Raw genomic sequence first — 17,492 nt, 5'->3', positions numbered from 1 at the left:
AGCCGGCATAGAGGGGTGGAAGGTGGCAGGTGGGAAACTGCCCTGGGATGTGGCAGCCCGAGAACACAGGGAGGGCCCCTCAGGTTCGGTGCAGGGGATGGCTCATGCTGCCCTGCGCCCCTCCCCAAAGAGCTTCCTACTATGTTGAGTGAGCCCCGGGACGGGAGCTGGGGGTCTGGGAGGAGGAACAGGCTAACACCCAAAGGAGGCTTGGGGACCCCCACAGGCACATCCTTGGAGAAAGGCACTGTGGCAGGAGTGATGGAATGGGGAAGGAGAGGCATGCCTTGGGGCTCAGGGATGGACTGAAGAGACCAAGAGCGGTCGGGTGGCAGAGGGCGTTGGAAGGGGGCTTATATTTGGCAGAGGGCGTTGGGAGGGGGCTTAGATTTGGGATGGGTGTCAGGGATGAAGAGGGCAGGGAGCGGAGGAAAGTTAGAGGTGATGCAGCACAAAATGAGGGGAGGCAGGGATCAGCGGAACCTCCCAGCATAAGGTATGAGCTCAGGGGTTGAGGGAGGGTCAGGAGTCGGGGGTTAAACCCCTCAGGTGGCTGTGACTTCAAGCAGAGGGGTCTGCCTGAAGGTCTCTCTCCTTCCCCCTTCAACAGCAGAGCACCCCTCCCCAGATGATCAGGGAGCAGCACCCTAGTCCAACCCCTAATCCCATTAGTGCTGCACTCTGGGCTCTCATAGCCCAGGGCGGGGAACAGACTCGCCCTCTCCCCTACGGCCCCACCCTCCTCCCAGAACATCGGGTCTGGGGGATTGAGTTTGACCCCCCTCTCACCTCCTTCACAGCCCAAGGGAGCTTCTTCTTCAGAGACCCGCCATATACAGACAGACAGAGAGCCCCCCCCCCCCAACTATCCTCCCATGGACATTGTCCCTGAGTTGCCCCCATGCCTTCCTGCTGGACATTGGGACCATTTCATTTCCGCAGGGTCTGAAACTGCCCTCAACCTCCTGTCCTCCCGTGGAAAAGTCCAGGGAGGGGTGATGCCCCAGTGCCGTCATCTCAGAAGAACCAAAGGAAGCCAAGTGATGCCAGTTCTTTATTAGGAACAAAAGAGGCCTTTGCCGCCACAATCTCTCTCCCAGACATGCTCTTCTGGGCCTTGACAGCCACCACCCCTGTGGCTGGTGGGGGGAGGCAGCGGCTGGCTGCTCTTCAGATCACTAGCTGTGGTTCTGGGGATGGTCCCCTCGTGTTTCCTGGACTCATGGGTTGACACACCAGGGGCAAACCTGGGAGAGTCTAGAAGGAGGGGCCCGGGGGGCTGGGAAGGGGAGAGCTGACGGGCCCAGGATGACCTCGGGGCAGAGCCAGAGCGGCTCCGTTACTGGGCGCAGGAGGGCTTCAGGGGACTGTCCTTGAAGTACTCATGGCAGTAGATACAGAGGCAAGCGAGCAAGCGCATGTACTCCACAAAATCCACCTGGCAATCCTTGTTGGTGTCCAGGACGCTGATGAACTGCTTGTAGTCACACTCCCGGAGCGTCGTCTGTGCGGGGTGGGGCGGGGAGGGATGAGGAGGCAGGCTGAGGAGGGCAGAGCAGCCTGGTGCACACATCCCTCCCCTCCACGCCTCCTCCCCGCCATCCGCAACCCACGCCCCTTCGGGGTCAACCTCAGCCTCCCTGTTCTGAGGATTCACCGTGTCAGTTCCCCTCCCAAACCCTCTTTCTCAGCCCATTTACGGAACGTGTGTTCTTCACAGAGCTCTCCCTCAGTCTTCCCAACTGCCCTGCAAGTCTGGGAGGTGATTTTCTTCCACTTTACAGATGAAGAAACTGAGATTCCGGTTGTGCCCATTTCCCTCCCAGCACCCCTCCCCACAGTCTAACCTCCACCCCCTTGTGCCCCAGACTCTGAGCAGGGTCTCTTCGCAGAATTCAAGCAGTGCTTCCCTTGGGGGCTAAGCCCAGGTGCTCACCGGGGCCCAGGTAGGCAGCTCCTTCTCCAGGAGTTCCTTGAACTTCGCCTGGCAGAGCGGGTTTCCAGAGAACTGTGAATATTCCTGAAAGGTGCGCACGAGAGTAGCCAACGCCTGCTCCAGAAGACTGGCCATATTGCCTGTCATGGAACAAAGGTGGGACTCATGGCAGAAGCCAAGTCAACCCCTCTCTAACCGCTGCACTCTAAGTGTCCCAGGGACTGAGCCCAGACCTGGATTAACCCCCTACGCACTTCCAACCCCACAAGCTCCCCCTCCTCTGAGCAGCCCTCCTTGACTACACCAGCTCCTCGTTTATTTTCCAACCACCCCCACCGTCTCCCACCACCACCACTTGTTCTGTTTCTGGACAGAGGCCTTAATTGCCCAACATCACTGCAAACCCCTCAGGGAGAGCGGCCCACTCGTCACCTCACTCCCCCACAGCGGTGGTAGTTCCGTCACTAAGTCATGTTGGACTCTTTTGTGGCCCCATGAACCGTAGCCAGCCAGGCTCCTCTGTCCAGGGGATTCTCCAGGTTCTTACTGGAGTAGTTTGCCACTTCCTTCTCCAGAGGATCTTCCTAATCCAGGGATCAAACACTGGGTCTCCTGCCTTGCAGGGGTTCTTTACCATCTGAGCAACCAGGGAAACCCCCACTTATTGTCTCCATCTTTTCTCATCTGACACCCAACCATAGCTCAGTCCGGCTCTGCATCACCCTCTGAGACACAGCCCCCTGAGCCTAGAATCTTCCTCCCCTTCAGGACCCCAGAGCCCCTTCCATAGGAACCTGCACGCAGATCCTTGCTCTGGGCTCCCGGCCTCAGGTCCTTGGCAAAGCTGAGCATCCTTAGAGAGTCAGGTCTCAGAGGAACCCCTACGGTCTCACCACCACCCTCTCACCATCCCTTCTGCCCTGAACTCAGGGAAGCTGCATGCAAAAATCCACTATGCCTCTGACTAGCTGTGCAGGCGAGGATGAGCCATTTAAGGTCTCAGGTGCCTTATCTGTGAAATGGGGTTAATCCCACCTCACAGACCTAATCGGGGACCTGAATCAGATGGTCTCTGGAGACAACCAGCTCCGGTAGGGACCAGTCTGTGATCTGCCCCAACTATAGCCATCACCCTGACCCCTGAGGGTCTTGAGACAGAAGGCTCTGCAGACAGCTACCCCGTTCTGTTAGAGGAGAAGCCCTCCGCAGAATTGCCCACCCACCCCCATTACATTGGCCCCTCCCACCGCCCTCCTGGGAGATGCCTCCAGCCTGGGGAAACCCTAAGGCAGCCAGGAAGGCACGTGTTGTTTCCACGTGAGCTGAGTGACTCACTCCTGGTTCCCCCAGGGGACAGGAGTCCTGCAGCATGTGGCAGCCTGGGCCAAGGCTCTCTCCCTCCCTAATGATTTGTCCTCTGCTGGGCGCTGTGGATGGTCAAGAGTAGGGAGAGACAATGGGGTTAAGTGCTGCCTGGGGTTTAACGCTTTGTGACAGCCCAGGATTGGAGCAGAGTTCCGGGTTCCCAGGAGAGGAAAGGGCCATGATGGCAGAGAATAGGAAAATGCAGAGAGGCTGAACTGCCCTTCTGGGTTCCTGCCAGCCTGCCTGGCGCCACCACTGTGGCTTTTTCAGGAGCTCGGTGCCTGGAGACTAGAGGGAATCCTCTCTTGCCCGCCTCCCTGGCCCATCTCACCCCCCTGGGAGGAATGAAGGGAGTGGGTGAGGGGGGAATTAACTGTGGGCAACAGCAATGCCTTAAGCCCATCATCCCCATCCCTCGGCCAGACCTCAGCTCTGCACACCCCCTAAACCCAAGCTCCCCAGCATCCCCTTACTGTACCATGGAATCCCTGAGTCCATCACCAGACTCCCTTTACCTCATTAATTCCTGCTGTGGTCATCCCTCTGCCCTCAAGCTCAGACTCTGAGCCAGGAAACAGAACTCGGGCTGACCAACACCCAACCCAGGGCAGGACCCAAGCAGCTGGCACTCACCACTGATGTTGGCGTTTCAAGTGGAGGAACCCAGACACAGGACATCCCTATTTGTAGCCTCCTGATGAAGGAAGGGAGTAATTATGGGGCGATCCAAGTAGGTCAAGCTCAGGATGCCCCCCAGGGGCTCCCCTGCCTCCCTCCCTGGCAACTCCTACTACAAACGCCACTCACACACCTAGCCATGCATACATCAAAGGCTGAAGACACCACCACCTCTTCATTTTCCCTCTGGCCTCCCCCAGCGTTGGGAACAGGCCATGGCCTCCTGTCCATCTCCCTCCTGCATGGTTAGAGGAGACAGGTCATTCATCACAGCCACCCTCCATCTCTTCATGCTGAAGAGGCATCCCAGAAGAAGGATGGACACATTTTTGCCTCACCCCAAGAGAATCCCCGTGCCAGAGAGGATCTTGGTGAGCCTCTGGTTCAGCTCCCCCATTTATGGTGAGACCACTGAGCCCATCAGACACTCTCCTGGCTAGATCCCCAGACCGACAGTCTTTGTGATGGGGGCATAGCCCTGGTGGCTCAGATGGTAAAGAATCTACTTGCAATGCAGGAGACTGGGGTTCAATCCCTGGGTCGGGAAGATCCCCTGGAGTAGGGAATGGCTACCCACTGCAGTGTTCTTGGCCTGGAGAATTCCATAGACAGAGGAGCCTGGGGGGCTACAGTCCATGGGCTCACAAAGAGTCAGCTACAACTGAGCTACTAACATTTTCACTTTCAAAGGGACAAAATAGGTGATTAAATCGGTAATCCCACTAGGGGATGGTAAGTAGAAAAATACGGAAGACCCCTGAATGTTAATGATTACTCAAGAAAGCAGGTCTGTTGCTGTTTAGTCACTCAGTCGTGTCCGACTCTTTGCAACCCCGTGGACTGCACCCTGCCAGGCTCCTCTGTCCATGGGATTTCCCAGGCAAGGATACTGGAGTGGGTTGCCAGTTCCTTCTCCAGGAGATCTTCCTGACCCAGAGATCAAACCCACATCATTGGCAGGTGTATTTTTTACCACTGAGTCACCAGGGAAGCCTGAAAGCAGGTTTGCTTAACCACGAAACCGAGCAGGCTTCCTTAGCAACAAACCACACAAAAGAAGCACAAGACACCCCCCAAAACAAGGAAACAGTGGCAGCATGAGACCCACATCCTGTGCAGCGAGCTCAGTCAGCTGAGGATCCCTAGGATATGCTGTCTGTACACATTAAGAAAACAATCATTTGTGAACCTAGCTTAACTATGTAGAGACAAGCTCAACCTGGAGGAGGAGCTAACGATAGAAGCATTGATGTCTACTCAAGAAAGACAAAGAAGGTCTTCTCTCCCTCCCCATTTTTCCTCTGATTATAAAACTATAGCCCAGTAAGGTCTCACAGTGTGGCATCTCTCGTCCTCCCGCTTTTAAGTCTCACAAGCATCCTATTCCAGTAAATCATTTCTTCACTATGTCACTTCGCCTCTCCCTGAATTCTTTTCTGTGCTGAGACGTAAAGAACTACGGTACTGGAGCTCTTTGGAGCCCCTGAAACAGCACCTAAGGGTTTTGCTTGGACACATTGGGCGGAAAACTGCTTGCTTCCCTAGGGGATCATCAGCAGAATGCCTTGAGACCCGGGAGGAAGGCATGCTGCTCCTAGGGGCCCTTCTGGAAGGCTAGGCTGTGTTTTCCTGGTTGCCCCCTCACCCCACCCCACCAAGCACAGACTCTCGCCAGGGCAGCCTGGAGCTAGAGCTCTTGTGTCCTGTCCTCCTGGCTCCACATGGCACCAAGGCCGAGCTCCCTGCACTCCCTTGGGGTGAGGGTAGCTTTCCTCTGGTTTGGGGCTTAACGGTATAGCCCTTTGGGGTCCCAGCATTATGTGGGGTGTCCCCTTTGCCTCCGCGCCTCAAATGAACCCTTCCTCTTTCCACAAACAAAGCCAAAGGTCACTTTGGCTCAGTTTAGTGATGTCCTCAGGATATGAGGGGCCTGGTACCGGGCTCTCTTCCTGGAATCTGCTTTCACTTAGATTTTGATCTCATTCCTTACCGCCTTGTGAGCTCTTTAATGCTTTGAAAAGCTGTTTTTATTCTCTCCAGAACTTTTTGTTGTTTTTAGCTGGAACAGGCACAGATCACCATATTACCAGAAATGGAAATCCCTTCATATCACTTCTCTCCTCCCGCCCCTCATCCCTGGGCCCGAGAGACCCCTCCTCATTTCTCAGAAAGAGAACTCAAGATCCAGAAGAGTGTGGAATGGGGAAGAAACCCTAATGCTTATGGGGCAGCCAGAGAGTTCATGACACCTTGGCCTCCCTTGAGTCCCCCTGCACCTGCAGCTCAACCTTCAGCCATCAGCTGCCTGAAGACTCAGCCCCTTTAAATGAGGGAACTAAGCAGTGGGAGGGCCGGGAAGGGAGGGCTATGATTACCTCTGTTTTATAGGCAAGGAATTACGGGGAGTAGGGGACAGAAGCAGGGGCCCAGTGTGGACCAGCGATTAACTCAGTTCTGGGTCAAGCACTCGTTCCCACCTGTGCCACCCCAGGAATGCCACGAGCAGCCACCTTCCTTAAGCAGATCACCTCACCTCTCTGGGCCTCATTTTTGTCATCTGTGGATGACCAAGGAAAATAATGGTCACCGTTTCATAGGACTGCTGTGAGGCATAAATGAGTTAGTATGTACACGGCTCATAGACAAATACGCTGGCACCTGGTGAGCATGTGAATGTTAGCTGAGAGGCAGGTAACTTGCCCAAGTCACACAGCTAATTAGTGACGGGGTTAGAGCCGTTCATGACTCATGTCAGTATTCATTTTATTTTTTTAAAGTATACTTATTTTTGGCTGCGCTGGGTCTTCGTTGCTGCACAATGGGCTTTCTCTAGTTGTGAGGACCGAGGGCTGCTCTTCACTGCAGTGTAAAGGCTTCTCATTGCCGTGGCTTTTCTTGTTGCAGAAAAAGAACGGGCTCTAGGCACACGAGGGCTTGGTTGCTCCATAGCATGTGGAATCTTCCCAGTCCAAGGATCAAACCTGTGTCCCCTGCATTGGCAGATGGATTCCTAGCCACTGCACCACCAAGAAGTCCTCATGTGAATATTTAGAAGCACCTCTCCTAGGCATTGGAGGTACAGCCATAAACAAAACAGACAAAATCCAAGTTCTGTGGAAAGGACCCTCTAACGCAGGCAACAAACGGTAACAAACATACGTATGAGAGATGGGTAACATAAATGCAAGGGAGAGCAGGAAAGCAGGGCTACAGTGGTGGGCCTGGGGTACTCTATGTGAGTGGTCAAGGAAGAGCCGGGCCACTGCTCCCCGTCTGAGTCCTTATCCCCCAGCCCTTCCTGTTTCCCAGCCTGGCTGCACCACCCAGGACTCCTCCTCTTTGTTTGCCCAGACTGAGGCAGGCAGGCGCTCACCCTAGTAGGTGACAGCTGAGGGGAGTGCCGGGAGCCATCTCCCGGCATACTGCATATTGAGTGCAGCACTTTCACAGAATAATCTTTCAGGATCTGGAATAGCTCAACTGGAATTCTATCACTGCCAGGAGCCAGCGTGAGGAACTCCACCCGTGGCAAAGGTCATAAGGAAGGAGGCTCGGCATACGCAAAGGCGGGATCGAGCCTCAGGAGTCCCCCTGGAAATTCTCGAGCATCTACCCCCCAAACCAGAGTCTGCCTACTTTCTGCTTTGTGCTTTCACCTACACCTCTGACTTTACAGGGGGCTGTCCCCCACTACCTCTCTCTGAAAAAAGAGTTAGCTTACAGCTCCAGTTAATAAAGTTCCTGGGTGTGATAGTGTTTCAACCTACAAACTCCTTTGGAATTCCTCTAGCCTGCCTGAATAGGTTTTTCCGGCCACATGTGATTGTTCAGAGCCTCCCAACTGTGAGAGGCATGAGATGTTCTAAACTGTCTAAACACAGATTCCTTTGAGTAGTTAAAAGATTGATTAGAAATTGTATTGGTGAAGGGTTTTTCACTTGTTGGGCCAATGTTTGCTGCTAAGTCTCCATATCCCTTACCTGCTGTGTCCCTGGCAGTGTATTGATTAATATAATTGGTGTAAGTAGTAGCTTTAATGTTTGTAATCTTGGACCCTTGAGTTAATTCTTTTTCTTGTTATAGCCCATCACACCTTTGCCCTATAGGAATGCAACTTTATCTAATGCTTTTGGAGGGTGGTGCCTGACTTTAGAATAATCACCTTTAGAGAAAAATAAGTTTCTTAAAATGTTAACAGGCCTCCGGGCCAGAAGATGATGCAAATCACCTAAACTTTTGCATATGATAAGTTTGCAGGAAGAAAGCCTGGCTTACTGCATGACTCTACCCCTTCCCCCATTATCCTCTGTGCATAACTTAAGGTATAAAAACTACTTTGGAAAATAAAGTGCGGGTCTTGTTCACCGAAGCTTGGTCTCCTCCTGTCGTTCTTTCTCTCACCTTCTGGCTGAATTATTCAGCCTCTTTTCTCCACTGAATTTCCTCACTGAGCTATCCTTATTTAACCACTCTTTGTATCTTTAATTAACATTTAAGTAAGCTGTTGTTTCCTGATCGCCGAAGCCCGTCTCCCCTTTGAAACCCCTGGATCCACCGGGGCTGGAGCCCGGCAGGGAGGGTGGGTGGACTGGGAGGTCTGGGAGGAGGTGCTTTGGGGCTGGAGGACTGTCATGAGAAGCCCTCTTCACTGAGCCCTCACTCTGAGCTCCGCCACCCTCCTCTCTCCACCTTGAGGTCCTTTACCTTGTTTGGGTCTTGATTTTTTTCTTTTTGATCTGAAGATTCCTGCCCTGAGACTTCAGTGTGAAAGTTCTTCATATCATTTGACGGTCCTGTGGAGCGTGTGAGAGCTGAGGGCCCCGCGTCTAACACAGCAACCCCACGCAAAATCCCCCACTCAGTGGGGGCAGCAGGAAGAGAAGCAGATGCTCTCTGACCTGGCAGGACTGTCCCTCCTCTCTGTCTCCCCTCCCTCCTCGCCTCGGCCCCCACTATCACCACCCTCACCTTACAAAGGCCTCTGGGAAACCCCCTGGCCCCTGGAAGGTCCGTGTCCGGTTCTGCATCTCAGGGAGAAATAAGATGAAATGTCCTGGAGCGTCCCAACATTCCTGTGCTTGTGCCACAAGGACCTGGGCCCAAGGGACAGGGTGACCCCACCCCCCATTCTCATAGCCCTGTGGGGGTCAGTGAACCTCCTCAAACTGACTCATCTCCTCTCTCTCATCATCTGAGCCCAGTGTGGAGAGAGTGTGGGAAGGGGTATTTGATTTACCAAGGCTGGAGCCAGGGAGGCCTTTGCTACAGAATTAGGGAATGGGGGTGGGGAGAGAATCTGAACTGGGATCAAAGAGAACCTGTAGAGCTTAGACCTACTACCTCTTTTGAGTGCCTAGTCAATGCCTGACTCTGCCCATTTCCTGGATGGGAGCCCTGAGTTGGTGAGGAGTTCAAATGACCTAAAGGTGGGAGCATGGGGATCCTCATTTGGGTCGCTCCTATTGAAGGCAGGAGAAGGGGACAACAGAAGATGAGATGGTTGGTTGGCATCACTGACTCGATGGACATGAGTCTGAGCAAGCTCTGGGAACTGGTGATGGACAGACAGGGAAGCCTGGAGCACTGCAGTCCATGGGGTCGCAAAGAGTCAGACACAACTAAGCGACTGAACTGAACTGAACTGTCTCAGAATCCACCTTTGCCTTCTGTCCCTCTTTTCTTGCAGGACAGACCTTGAAGAGCAAAGAGCAGAGTCGCAATGGGACACAATGGAAGGGGAGATATATTTCCCTGAGGTTCTGCTCCCTGCCCTAATTCCAGGAGAAAATGAGAGAGAATCTGGCCAGCAGGCCCCTGAGCAGCAAGCACCGTTTTCCAGACCCTCCTGCTCTCCGCCTTGGCACAGAGATTTGCAGGGAGTGGTGGGATGAGGGAAGATTACTGAGACCAGCTAGGAAACTCATGTGTTTGTTAGTTTGTCAAATACACAGAAAGAAATTTGTCCCATTAGGTGCCTAGCCAGTCGGGGAACAGTTCCAGAAGCAGCCAACCGTGGCCAGTCTCCACCAGCCCAAACAGCCCCAGAATCTGGGACAGAGTGCCAGCAGAAGCCAGGATCCACTGCAAGCAGTCACACTATGGCCATGCGATCACCAAGAAGTGGACCCACTTCCCCATGTCTTCAGGATCAAGAAACCAAGGGCATCTGGACTCTGCCCAGCTAGGTCCCCTTCATCTCACACAAAGCCCAAGGGGAAGGAGAGGAAGGCCCAGGCTGTCACCTGCATGTCCCTTAAGCAGGAGCCCCTTTCTCGCAGACTTGGGACAAATTCCAGTACCGCTCCCTGTATAACTTCTGTTGCTGCTGTTCAGTCACTAAGTCATGCCAGATTCTTTTGCAATCCCAAGGACTGTAGCACCTCTGTCCATGAGATTTCCCAGGCAAGAATACTGGAGTGGGTAGCCATTCCCTACTCCCGGGAATCTTCCTGACACAGGGATCAAACCCATGTCTCCTGAACTGCAGGCAGATCCTGTACCACTGGGCCACCTCTCCCAGCCCCTATGTCCTCCTCTGTGAAATGTGGAGGGACAGAGCTGCAGGCTGTTCACCGTGGGGGTGGACTCAGGGAGGGGGAACCTGAAGCAGCAGGTGGGCACCCGACTCCATGTCCCCGCAGAGAACACTGAGCTCCGAGGCCCGGCCAGCAGCCAGAGACAACCTGTCCTGACTTTACAACCGGTGTTAGAAGTGATACAGCCCTCACACAACTGCTGTGAAGAGTCAGTGGGATGTTGCTCGAACAGGCCTATCAGAGAGCCTGGCCAAAATGAGAGTGCCTTGAATGGCAGACGATTCCTCCTTTTGATTTCCTTATCTGTAAAAGGGGCCTAATGATAGTTCTCTGGGGGGTTACCATGGGGCTGAAGAAAGTGTTCCTGAAAGCAGCTTTGGGAACTGCTGTGGAAATGTTAATTACCATTATCATACATCCCTGACCTGTATTCACTGGTTCCTCTCCCTACAGGGTATTATATTAGGAAATAGGCTCCTCTCTTTTCATTGCTCAGCCTGCCCAACCTTGCCCAGCAACAGTTAAAGCGGAACAGTAAGAACAATCAGGGTGTCTCACTCCTTATTTTGGGGGAGCTTTTGTCTGAGCTACTCTGTAAGCAGTTCCCAAGCAGCAAAGCTTGCCAGGGAAGTGAGAAAAGTAAGAAAGTAATTCACAAAAATATTGTCTATTACTTGTCTATTATCCATCCCCCCTTTCCTTTTCATTAAAACTCTTTTTCACTCCTCGCTTCCACTGCAGGGGGCATGGGTTGGATCCCTAGTGGAGGAACTAAGATCCTGCATGCTTCATGGTTCAGCCAAAAAAAAGGAGCTCTTCAATTCGAGTAGAATTTAGAGAAAATATAGAGCGCCCAGGACAGCCGTAGTACAAGGTCATGTTAGTTGCTCTGTTGTGTCTGACTCTTTGCGACCGCATGGACTATATAGCCCACCAGGCTCCCCTGTCCGTAGGATTCTTCAGGCAAGAATACTGCAGTGGGTGTCCATTCTTTTCTTCCAGGGATCTTCCTGACCCAGGGATTGAACCTGGGTCTCCCACACTACAGGCAGATTCTTTACTGTCTGAGCCACCAGGGGAGCCCCAGACAGTCTCCCCAGACAACAAATGGCTCTCAATAAATGGCCTTGGGGCCAAGATCAAATCCTTGGCCCTGCCAAGGAAAAGGGCCTCAGGGTAAGATAAAGTCAAAGAGGAGAAATTTCATGTGGACTTCAAAAAGATTTAAGGGCAAGTCTCAGATTTCACATACATATTATGTCTTCTAATAATTTTAACAGTGTGTCTTCTTGAGCCTTTCAGACAAGAGGGTCTTTAAGAATCATAAGGACATTTTCTCCCAGCACCTTGACTCTAAGGTGGAAAGGGCCAGTCTCAAAGAGATTTATAAATGTGGCTTTTGTCTAACTGAATTTGGAAGTTGATAGACAGGAAGCCCACAACATTTTTAAAGGAATTGTATCATCTTGCACTGAAAGGGACAAAGACAGCTCACAGCAAAAAGCAGCTTTGGGTCTTTCACTTTCAGCACAGCAAATGGGCCAGCCAGATGACAGGGCAACACTGAGCAATGAAAATACTGTCAACCAGCAAAAAAAGTTTATTGAGTAAAACTAAAAAAGATAGAGAGTCCTCCTGGGCCGAAGAGACCCATAGCAGGGAGCCACAAGCTCTGCATCAGGACCGTGCTGGGGAGCCCTGGAAGAAATCATTGCACATGATCGTGATGAGGGCCAGGAAGACGGCGTACTCCTGGAAGTCCACCTGCTGGTCACTGTTCTCATCCAGATCACCCATCAGCTTCTTCAGGCCCTCCTCATCCACCTTCTCCTGAAAGCAAGAGACAGTCAGGCCATCAGCTCTTGGGGCAGAACCCAGCTTTCCCCTCCTCCCTGGGCAGCAGGTAAGCGGTGAGCAGGGAGCACCTTGAGTGATGGGGAGCAGGGAGGTCCTGGGAGCACTAGGGTGCCCTGTGAGTGGGGACACAGGGGAGTGCATGAGCCAGAGCCTCCAGCTCTCCCTGCTGGGGGATCCCAGACCCTCCCTTCAGAGGGTCAGCTCTGCTCCCCACAAGGACCCAGGGAGATGGGCATTACCCACATCCCGCTGATGAGGAAACTCAAGCTTTCTGAAGCCACCACCACGCCTCATCACCAGAAAAATGAATTCCACAAAGGCAGACTCTTTCCCATCCCAGATAAAATGAAACCAAATTAGAAAAGTATGATCAAAAATATTTTTTTAAGAAAAAAGGACATGCCTCGTATGTTCAAAGTCACTTTGGGATTTGTTCCAGCAGCTAAGACTCCACTGGGATTTGGTCCAATAGTTAAGACTCCACACTCCCAGTGCAGGGGCCCTGGATTTGATCCCTGGTCCGGAAACTAGATCCCACATGCCACAATTAAGACTCCCTCCCATGCACTCTCAAGGACCTTGTACCCCTGGACTGTACCCAAGGCCTCTGCCAGAGCCCAGTGAGCCCCACTAACCAGCCCCGGGAGTTGGTCATCTCCGCAGCCCTGGCATCGAGCCCACTGGCCTGTGGAAGGAGGTGGAGAGCCGGAGCTTCCTGCCCACATACCTCCCTCTGTCCTCACTCCAGTGCAGCCAAATAAATAAATATTTTTTTGGTGGGGCGAAGGGGGAGTGGTGCACTTCTCAGGTGGCACTTGTGGTAAACAATCCATGTGCCAGTGCAGGAGACATGAAAGACTCAGGTGTGATCCCTGGGTCAGGAAGATGCCCTGGATTAGGAAATGGCAACCCACTCCAGTATCCTGGCCTGGACAGTTCCATGGGCAGAGGAGCCTGGTAGACTATAGTCCACGCGGTTGCGAAGAGCTGGAAATGACTGACCAACTGAGTGCGTGAGCACACACGAGGGAGGAGCTGATTAAAGGGAGGGTAAGGGGCCAATTGAGAACTGATGGCATTTCTCTCCTAAACATCTCAGGGTGTGTCTTAGCTGAGCTTTTCTTTCCCTAGACACCTTCTTAGTTTGGCAAGTAAATATGAAAACCAAAAGAGAGAGAGGATGGAGGGAGGGAGAGAGAAGATCACAAATGAGAGCTGTGTGATCCTGAGCGAGTCACGTCCCCTCTCTGGGCTCAGACAGCACATTCGTTCTCCGGAAAGCTGCAGGGAGGGGCCGGCAGTAGAGCACCCACTCGCGCACACAAAGGCTTCCCTCTCACTCTGATGAGGTCATAAAGGGCTTGACCCCACTCTGGTGTCTGCATCCCCAGGCCCGCCCACCCCCAGCCAGCGAGGGAGAAGACATTCATCCCGTGCCCCCACACCACACACCAGGACCCTCTCATCCCCGGTGAGCCCCACTCACCCCCACAAAGCTGGGCAGCTCCTTGTGCAGAAGTTCCTTCATCTCCCCCTTACTCAGCTTGAACTTGTCGCCCTCTTGGCCGGAGTACTTGTGGAAGGTGGCGACCATCACAGCCAGCGCCTGCTCCAGGGGACTGGACATCTTGGATCTGAGGCTACAGGGGTGGCAAGGGAGGGAGATGCCTCAGCCCAGCCTGCAGGATCGTCTGCGGCCCTTGTGCCCCAAGCTGCCTCTCCAAGTCCCTCTTAGAATGGGCAGGCGGGGCTGCGTCTCCGCCTCAGCCTGTGGCTCCCTGGCCAGAAGCCATACCTCCACCTCACACTAGGTGGGTGAGGCAGGGGATAGACCTTCCCCTGTATTTGGAAGGGCCTCATGTCTCCTCCCACCATGCTCCCCCAGAGCATCTATGGGGGAAAAAAAAAAGGCAGGGTGGCCGGAGTCCCACTGGGGATCCTTTCTGTCAGCTTCTATCATAGGCCAGTGGGCTCTGTGCCAGGGCTGCGGAGACAGGCATCTCCATGGGCTAGTTAGTGGGGCTCACTGGGCTCTGGCAGCGGCCTTGGCTACAGCCCAGGGGTACGAGGTTCCCTGAGGAGTGACCTCCCCCCTCAGCCAGAGGGCGTCGTTCTCCCATCTAACTGGAAGCTCCCTTGGGTAAGCTGTATCCTCTGTCAGACCAGGGCTCTCACCCGGTAGGGAATGTGTCTCCCCTCACGCTGGAGGCACCGGAGCAGGGGTGCTGGCAACTGAACACTCTCCCTAACAGCAAGGATTCTGCTGGGACTGGAATTCAAGAAATTAAAAGCCCAGTACCCCAGGATCAGGACAGAATCTGAGACCAAGGACAGAATTTGGAGGTCATTCTTTCCAAGGCCCTGCCTCTCAGAGTGGTCACACCACCCCGGGAGGATTAGGCAGGTCCCAGGGTGAGGCCAGAGGAGCAGGCGCCAGGGGCAAGAAGCACCCTGGGCCCATCCTGCCAGCCTTGCCTTCAGGAGGTGGGAGAAGACAGGAAGTGGCAGAGCCGTGCCGCTGCTCAGGGCAGGGGCCCGGTCAGGCCCACTCGCTTGAGATCCTTGGCTCTTAGTCCTGCTGGAATCCAGGACTTTTCAAAAACAAACAAACCAAACCAGGATTCTCCTTAAAGCACCCCCCCAAACCTCCCACTACCACACACACTTCATATGCCTGGACCCAAACCCCAAAGAAGCAGCAACACTCAGACTGAGAGATGCAAGACAGACCCCAAGAGCAACCCCTAAACCTCACAGAGGAACTAGGAAAAAGCCTCTATCTGACACTTCACAGGAGGTCCCCCCAAATGCAGAGACCCACAAAGACCCCGGGCCTTCCACCAAGGGAACCAGGAGACAAAGACCAACATAAGGGGACATCCGGCAGAAGCTAACACCACAGTGTAAATCAGCTCTGCTCCAATAAAAACCCATTAAAAAAAAAGCCAAAGGGACAAAGGCAGAGACCCATGGGGGTCTTGTCCACCCAGCCCTGCCCAGGACAGAGGTACTCACCAGACCAGAGGGCAGAGAGAGACTCAGGAAGGAAAGCAAAGGTCCAGGTGCCCAGAGCTGGGATTTATATGCTAGCCCCACTGGCCCCTAACTTTGCATTTTAAGGAAACCAAACCTGCCCTAACCTGATCCCACCAAAGGCTGGCCTCCTGCCACCCCCACACACCCCCTCCCAGTCCCTCCCTTCCCGACAATACCGGCTCCTGGGCAGCCAAGGGCAGCCCCTCCCCCGGCCCCGCCCTGGCCACAGCGGGAGCAGGAGGTGTCACGGGGAAAAGGTATTCTGGGCCCTGGGCAAGGGGAGGCAGCCCCTGTTCATGGGGGCCTGGAGATTCAGGCCCAGTCTTGTTCTCATGACAAATGCCTGCGAGTCACAGTTCACTGGCGTGCCTGAAGCTGCAGGTGCGTGCTGGGACTTCACGGGCCTGGGAACCAGGAGGCAGCTGGGGGCTATCAGGAAGAAGAGGGCAGGGGTGACTGCAGGGAAACAAAGTGGCTTTTAATAGCCGGCCCCAGAATAACTGTCAGTGACTTACTGAGGCAAGAGGGTGTGCTTTAAAAGACCTGGAAAGGCCCCCTTCGGGTAGGAAGGGGTCTGGCAGGAGACAGGGAGGCAGCGAGAGGTGGAGATGGCTCTGCTATAGTCAGCTGGGGTGAGCAGCAGTCTGTGTGTGTAAGGAAGGCCCAGGAGGGTTGAAGGGAGGAGAAAATGCGAGTCTCCTCCAGCTTGGGAGGTGGGCAGGTGAGGAGGAGGCCCGCACAGCTTCCCAAGCCAGGAGGCCAGGCTGGGGATGAGGTCACAGCCTCGGCCTCTCTCACCCACTCGCCCAGAGAAAGGCAAACACTGAGGCCTGTTAGGACCCAGCCCAGGGGAGGGCCTTTCAGAGAAGAGCAGACTTCACGCGGCCTCTTCCCAGGCCCCCCTGGCCTACTGCCTCAGTCCAGCCCGGGCACCGCCCTTCCTGTGTGCCAGCTCCCCTCCCCCCTCCAGATGTCCACCAGCTTCTTTCCCCTCCTCCGGAGCCCCTAGTCCTAGGTGACTCACCCGCGGTTCCAGGCCCAGAGGCCCAGGCAGTGACTCAGCAGCACCGCCCTCCTCCCCCAGGGCTAGGGCAGCCAGAGTCACGGGGCAGCAGGCAGAAACCCCAACCCAGCTCCGGCAGACAGGGCACTGGAACAGAGACCCCCTCATCAGGCCCACTCTGGGGAGTTTGGGGTCATGACACCACAGAGAACTCAGACTGAGGATCCACAGAGGATCAGACATTGAGCCAGGCTGCTGTTTCCCCGGCGGTCACTCACAATGGGACTCAGGAGCGGCCTGAGCAGCATAGATGAAATCAGGCCTCAGGGGCCCCGGTGCCCTCTCCTACACCTCTGCAAAGCCACCCAGTGTCCTTCCTCCTCAAGGCACTTGGCCCCCTTGTGCTACTGCTCTTCCCTGTCAAAACCTATTTCAGGTCGAGCTTGGAATAAAAATTGTTCTCCCCGAGGGTAAGGATCAGTGGGGTGCAATGCATTGCTTTGTACAGCACTTCTTCCATCTTAACTGAGGACTTCGGCAGATGGCACTTCTGCTCAGAAACTGCAGTGGCGTCCCCATGGCCCTTGCTGGAAGTGAGGTGCTCGGGCTCTGGCCCCTACCTGCATATCCAACCTCTCCTGCACGTCTCCTAACTGCCTGCTCACTGTGCCTGAGCACCTGGAGTGGCCAGGACTGCCTATGCCCATCCTTCTGCTCAGAATGTGCCCACTCACCACATCCCTGCCTCCCGAAGTCCCACATATCCTTCAAAGCCCAGTTCAGTGCCCCCACCTCACGGAGCTGCCCCAGGGCTAACCAGGGTCTATCTCCACCTGCTCTGTCCCACGGCAAGCGCTCCTTTGGTACTCAGAGCATTCTAATCTCGATTGAATCACTCGTGTGCCTGTCTTCTCTCGCCCTCACTCCCACATGGTGAGCTCACCGGGCAGGGACCGCATGAGCAACGGGTCTTGCCCACACCAGGTGCCATCCCGAGTTTACGGTTGGCACCGTAGGTGGTGGAGTGCTGGGGACAGTATCAGGGGGCCTTCCCACCTCCCGAAATCACATCACTGATGAT

The 17,492-nt window shown here is 54.3% G+C and overlaps 2 protein-coding genes across 2 annotated transcripts; both read right to left on the bottom strand.

Annotated features, from left to right (window-relative positions):
* Positions 1–1,035: 1,035 nt before the first annotated feature.
* Positions 1,036–4,016, bottom strand: S100A3 (S100 calcium binding protein A3). The gene is made up of 3 exons (XM_019958347.2): positions 3,935–4,016; positions 1,937–2,076; positions 1,036–1,504 (listed from the first exon to the last, which is right to left on the bottom strand). The coding sequence occupies exons 2-3, from the start codon at positions 2,069–2,071 to the stop codon at positions 1,340–1,342; spliced, it is 300 nt and encodes a 99-aa protein (XP_019813906.1). The 5' UTR covers positions 2,072–2,076; positions 3,935–4,016; the 3' UTR covers positions 1,036–1,339.
* An 8,076-nt stretch (positions 4,017–12,092) lies between these two features.
* On the bottom strand, positions 12,093–15,546 carry S100A2 (S100 calcium binding protein A2). The gene is made up of 3 exons (XM_019955318.2): positions 15,388–15,546; positions 13,859–14,012; positions 12,093–12,345 (listed from the first exon to the last, which is right to left on the bottom strand). The coding sequence occupies exons 2-3, from the start codon at positions 13,997–13,999 to the stop codon at positions 12,193–12,195; spliced, it is 294 nt and encodes a 97-aa protein (XP_019810877.1). The 5' UTR covers positions 14,000–14,012; positions 15,388–15,546; the 3' UTR covers positions 12,093–12,192.
* Between the last annotated feature and the right edge of the window lie 1,946 nt (positions 15,547–17,492).

Source organism: Bos indicus, chromosome 3, assembly GCF_029378745.1.
Source record: "Bos indicus isolate NIAB-ARS_2022 breed Sahiwal x Tharparkar chromosome 3, NIAB-ARS_B.indTharparkar_mat_pri_1.0, whole genome shotgun sequence".
Lineage (NCBI taxonomy): Eukaryota > Metazoa > Chordata > Mammalia > Artiodactyla > Bovidae > Bos > Bos indicus.
Note: the sequence above shows the minus strand (reverse complement) of the source record. Positions and strands in the feature narration are given on the sequence as shown.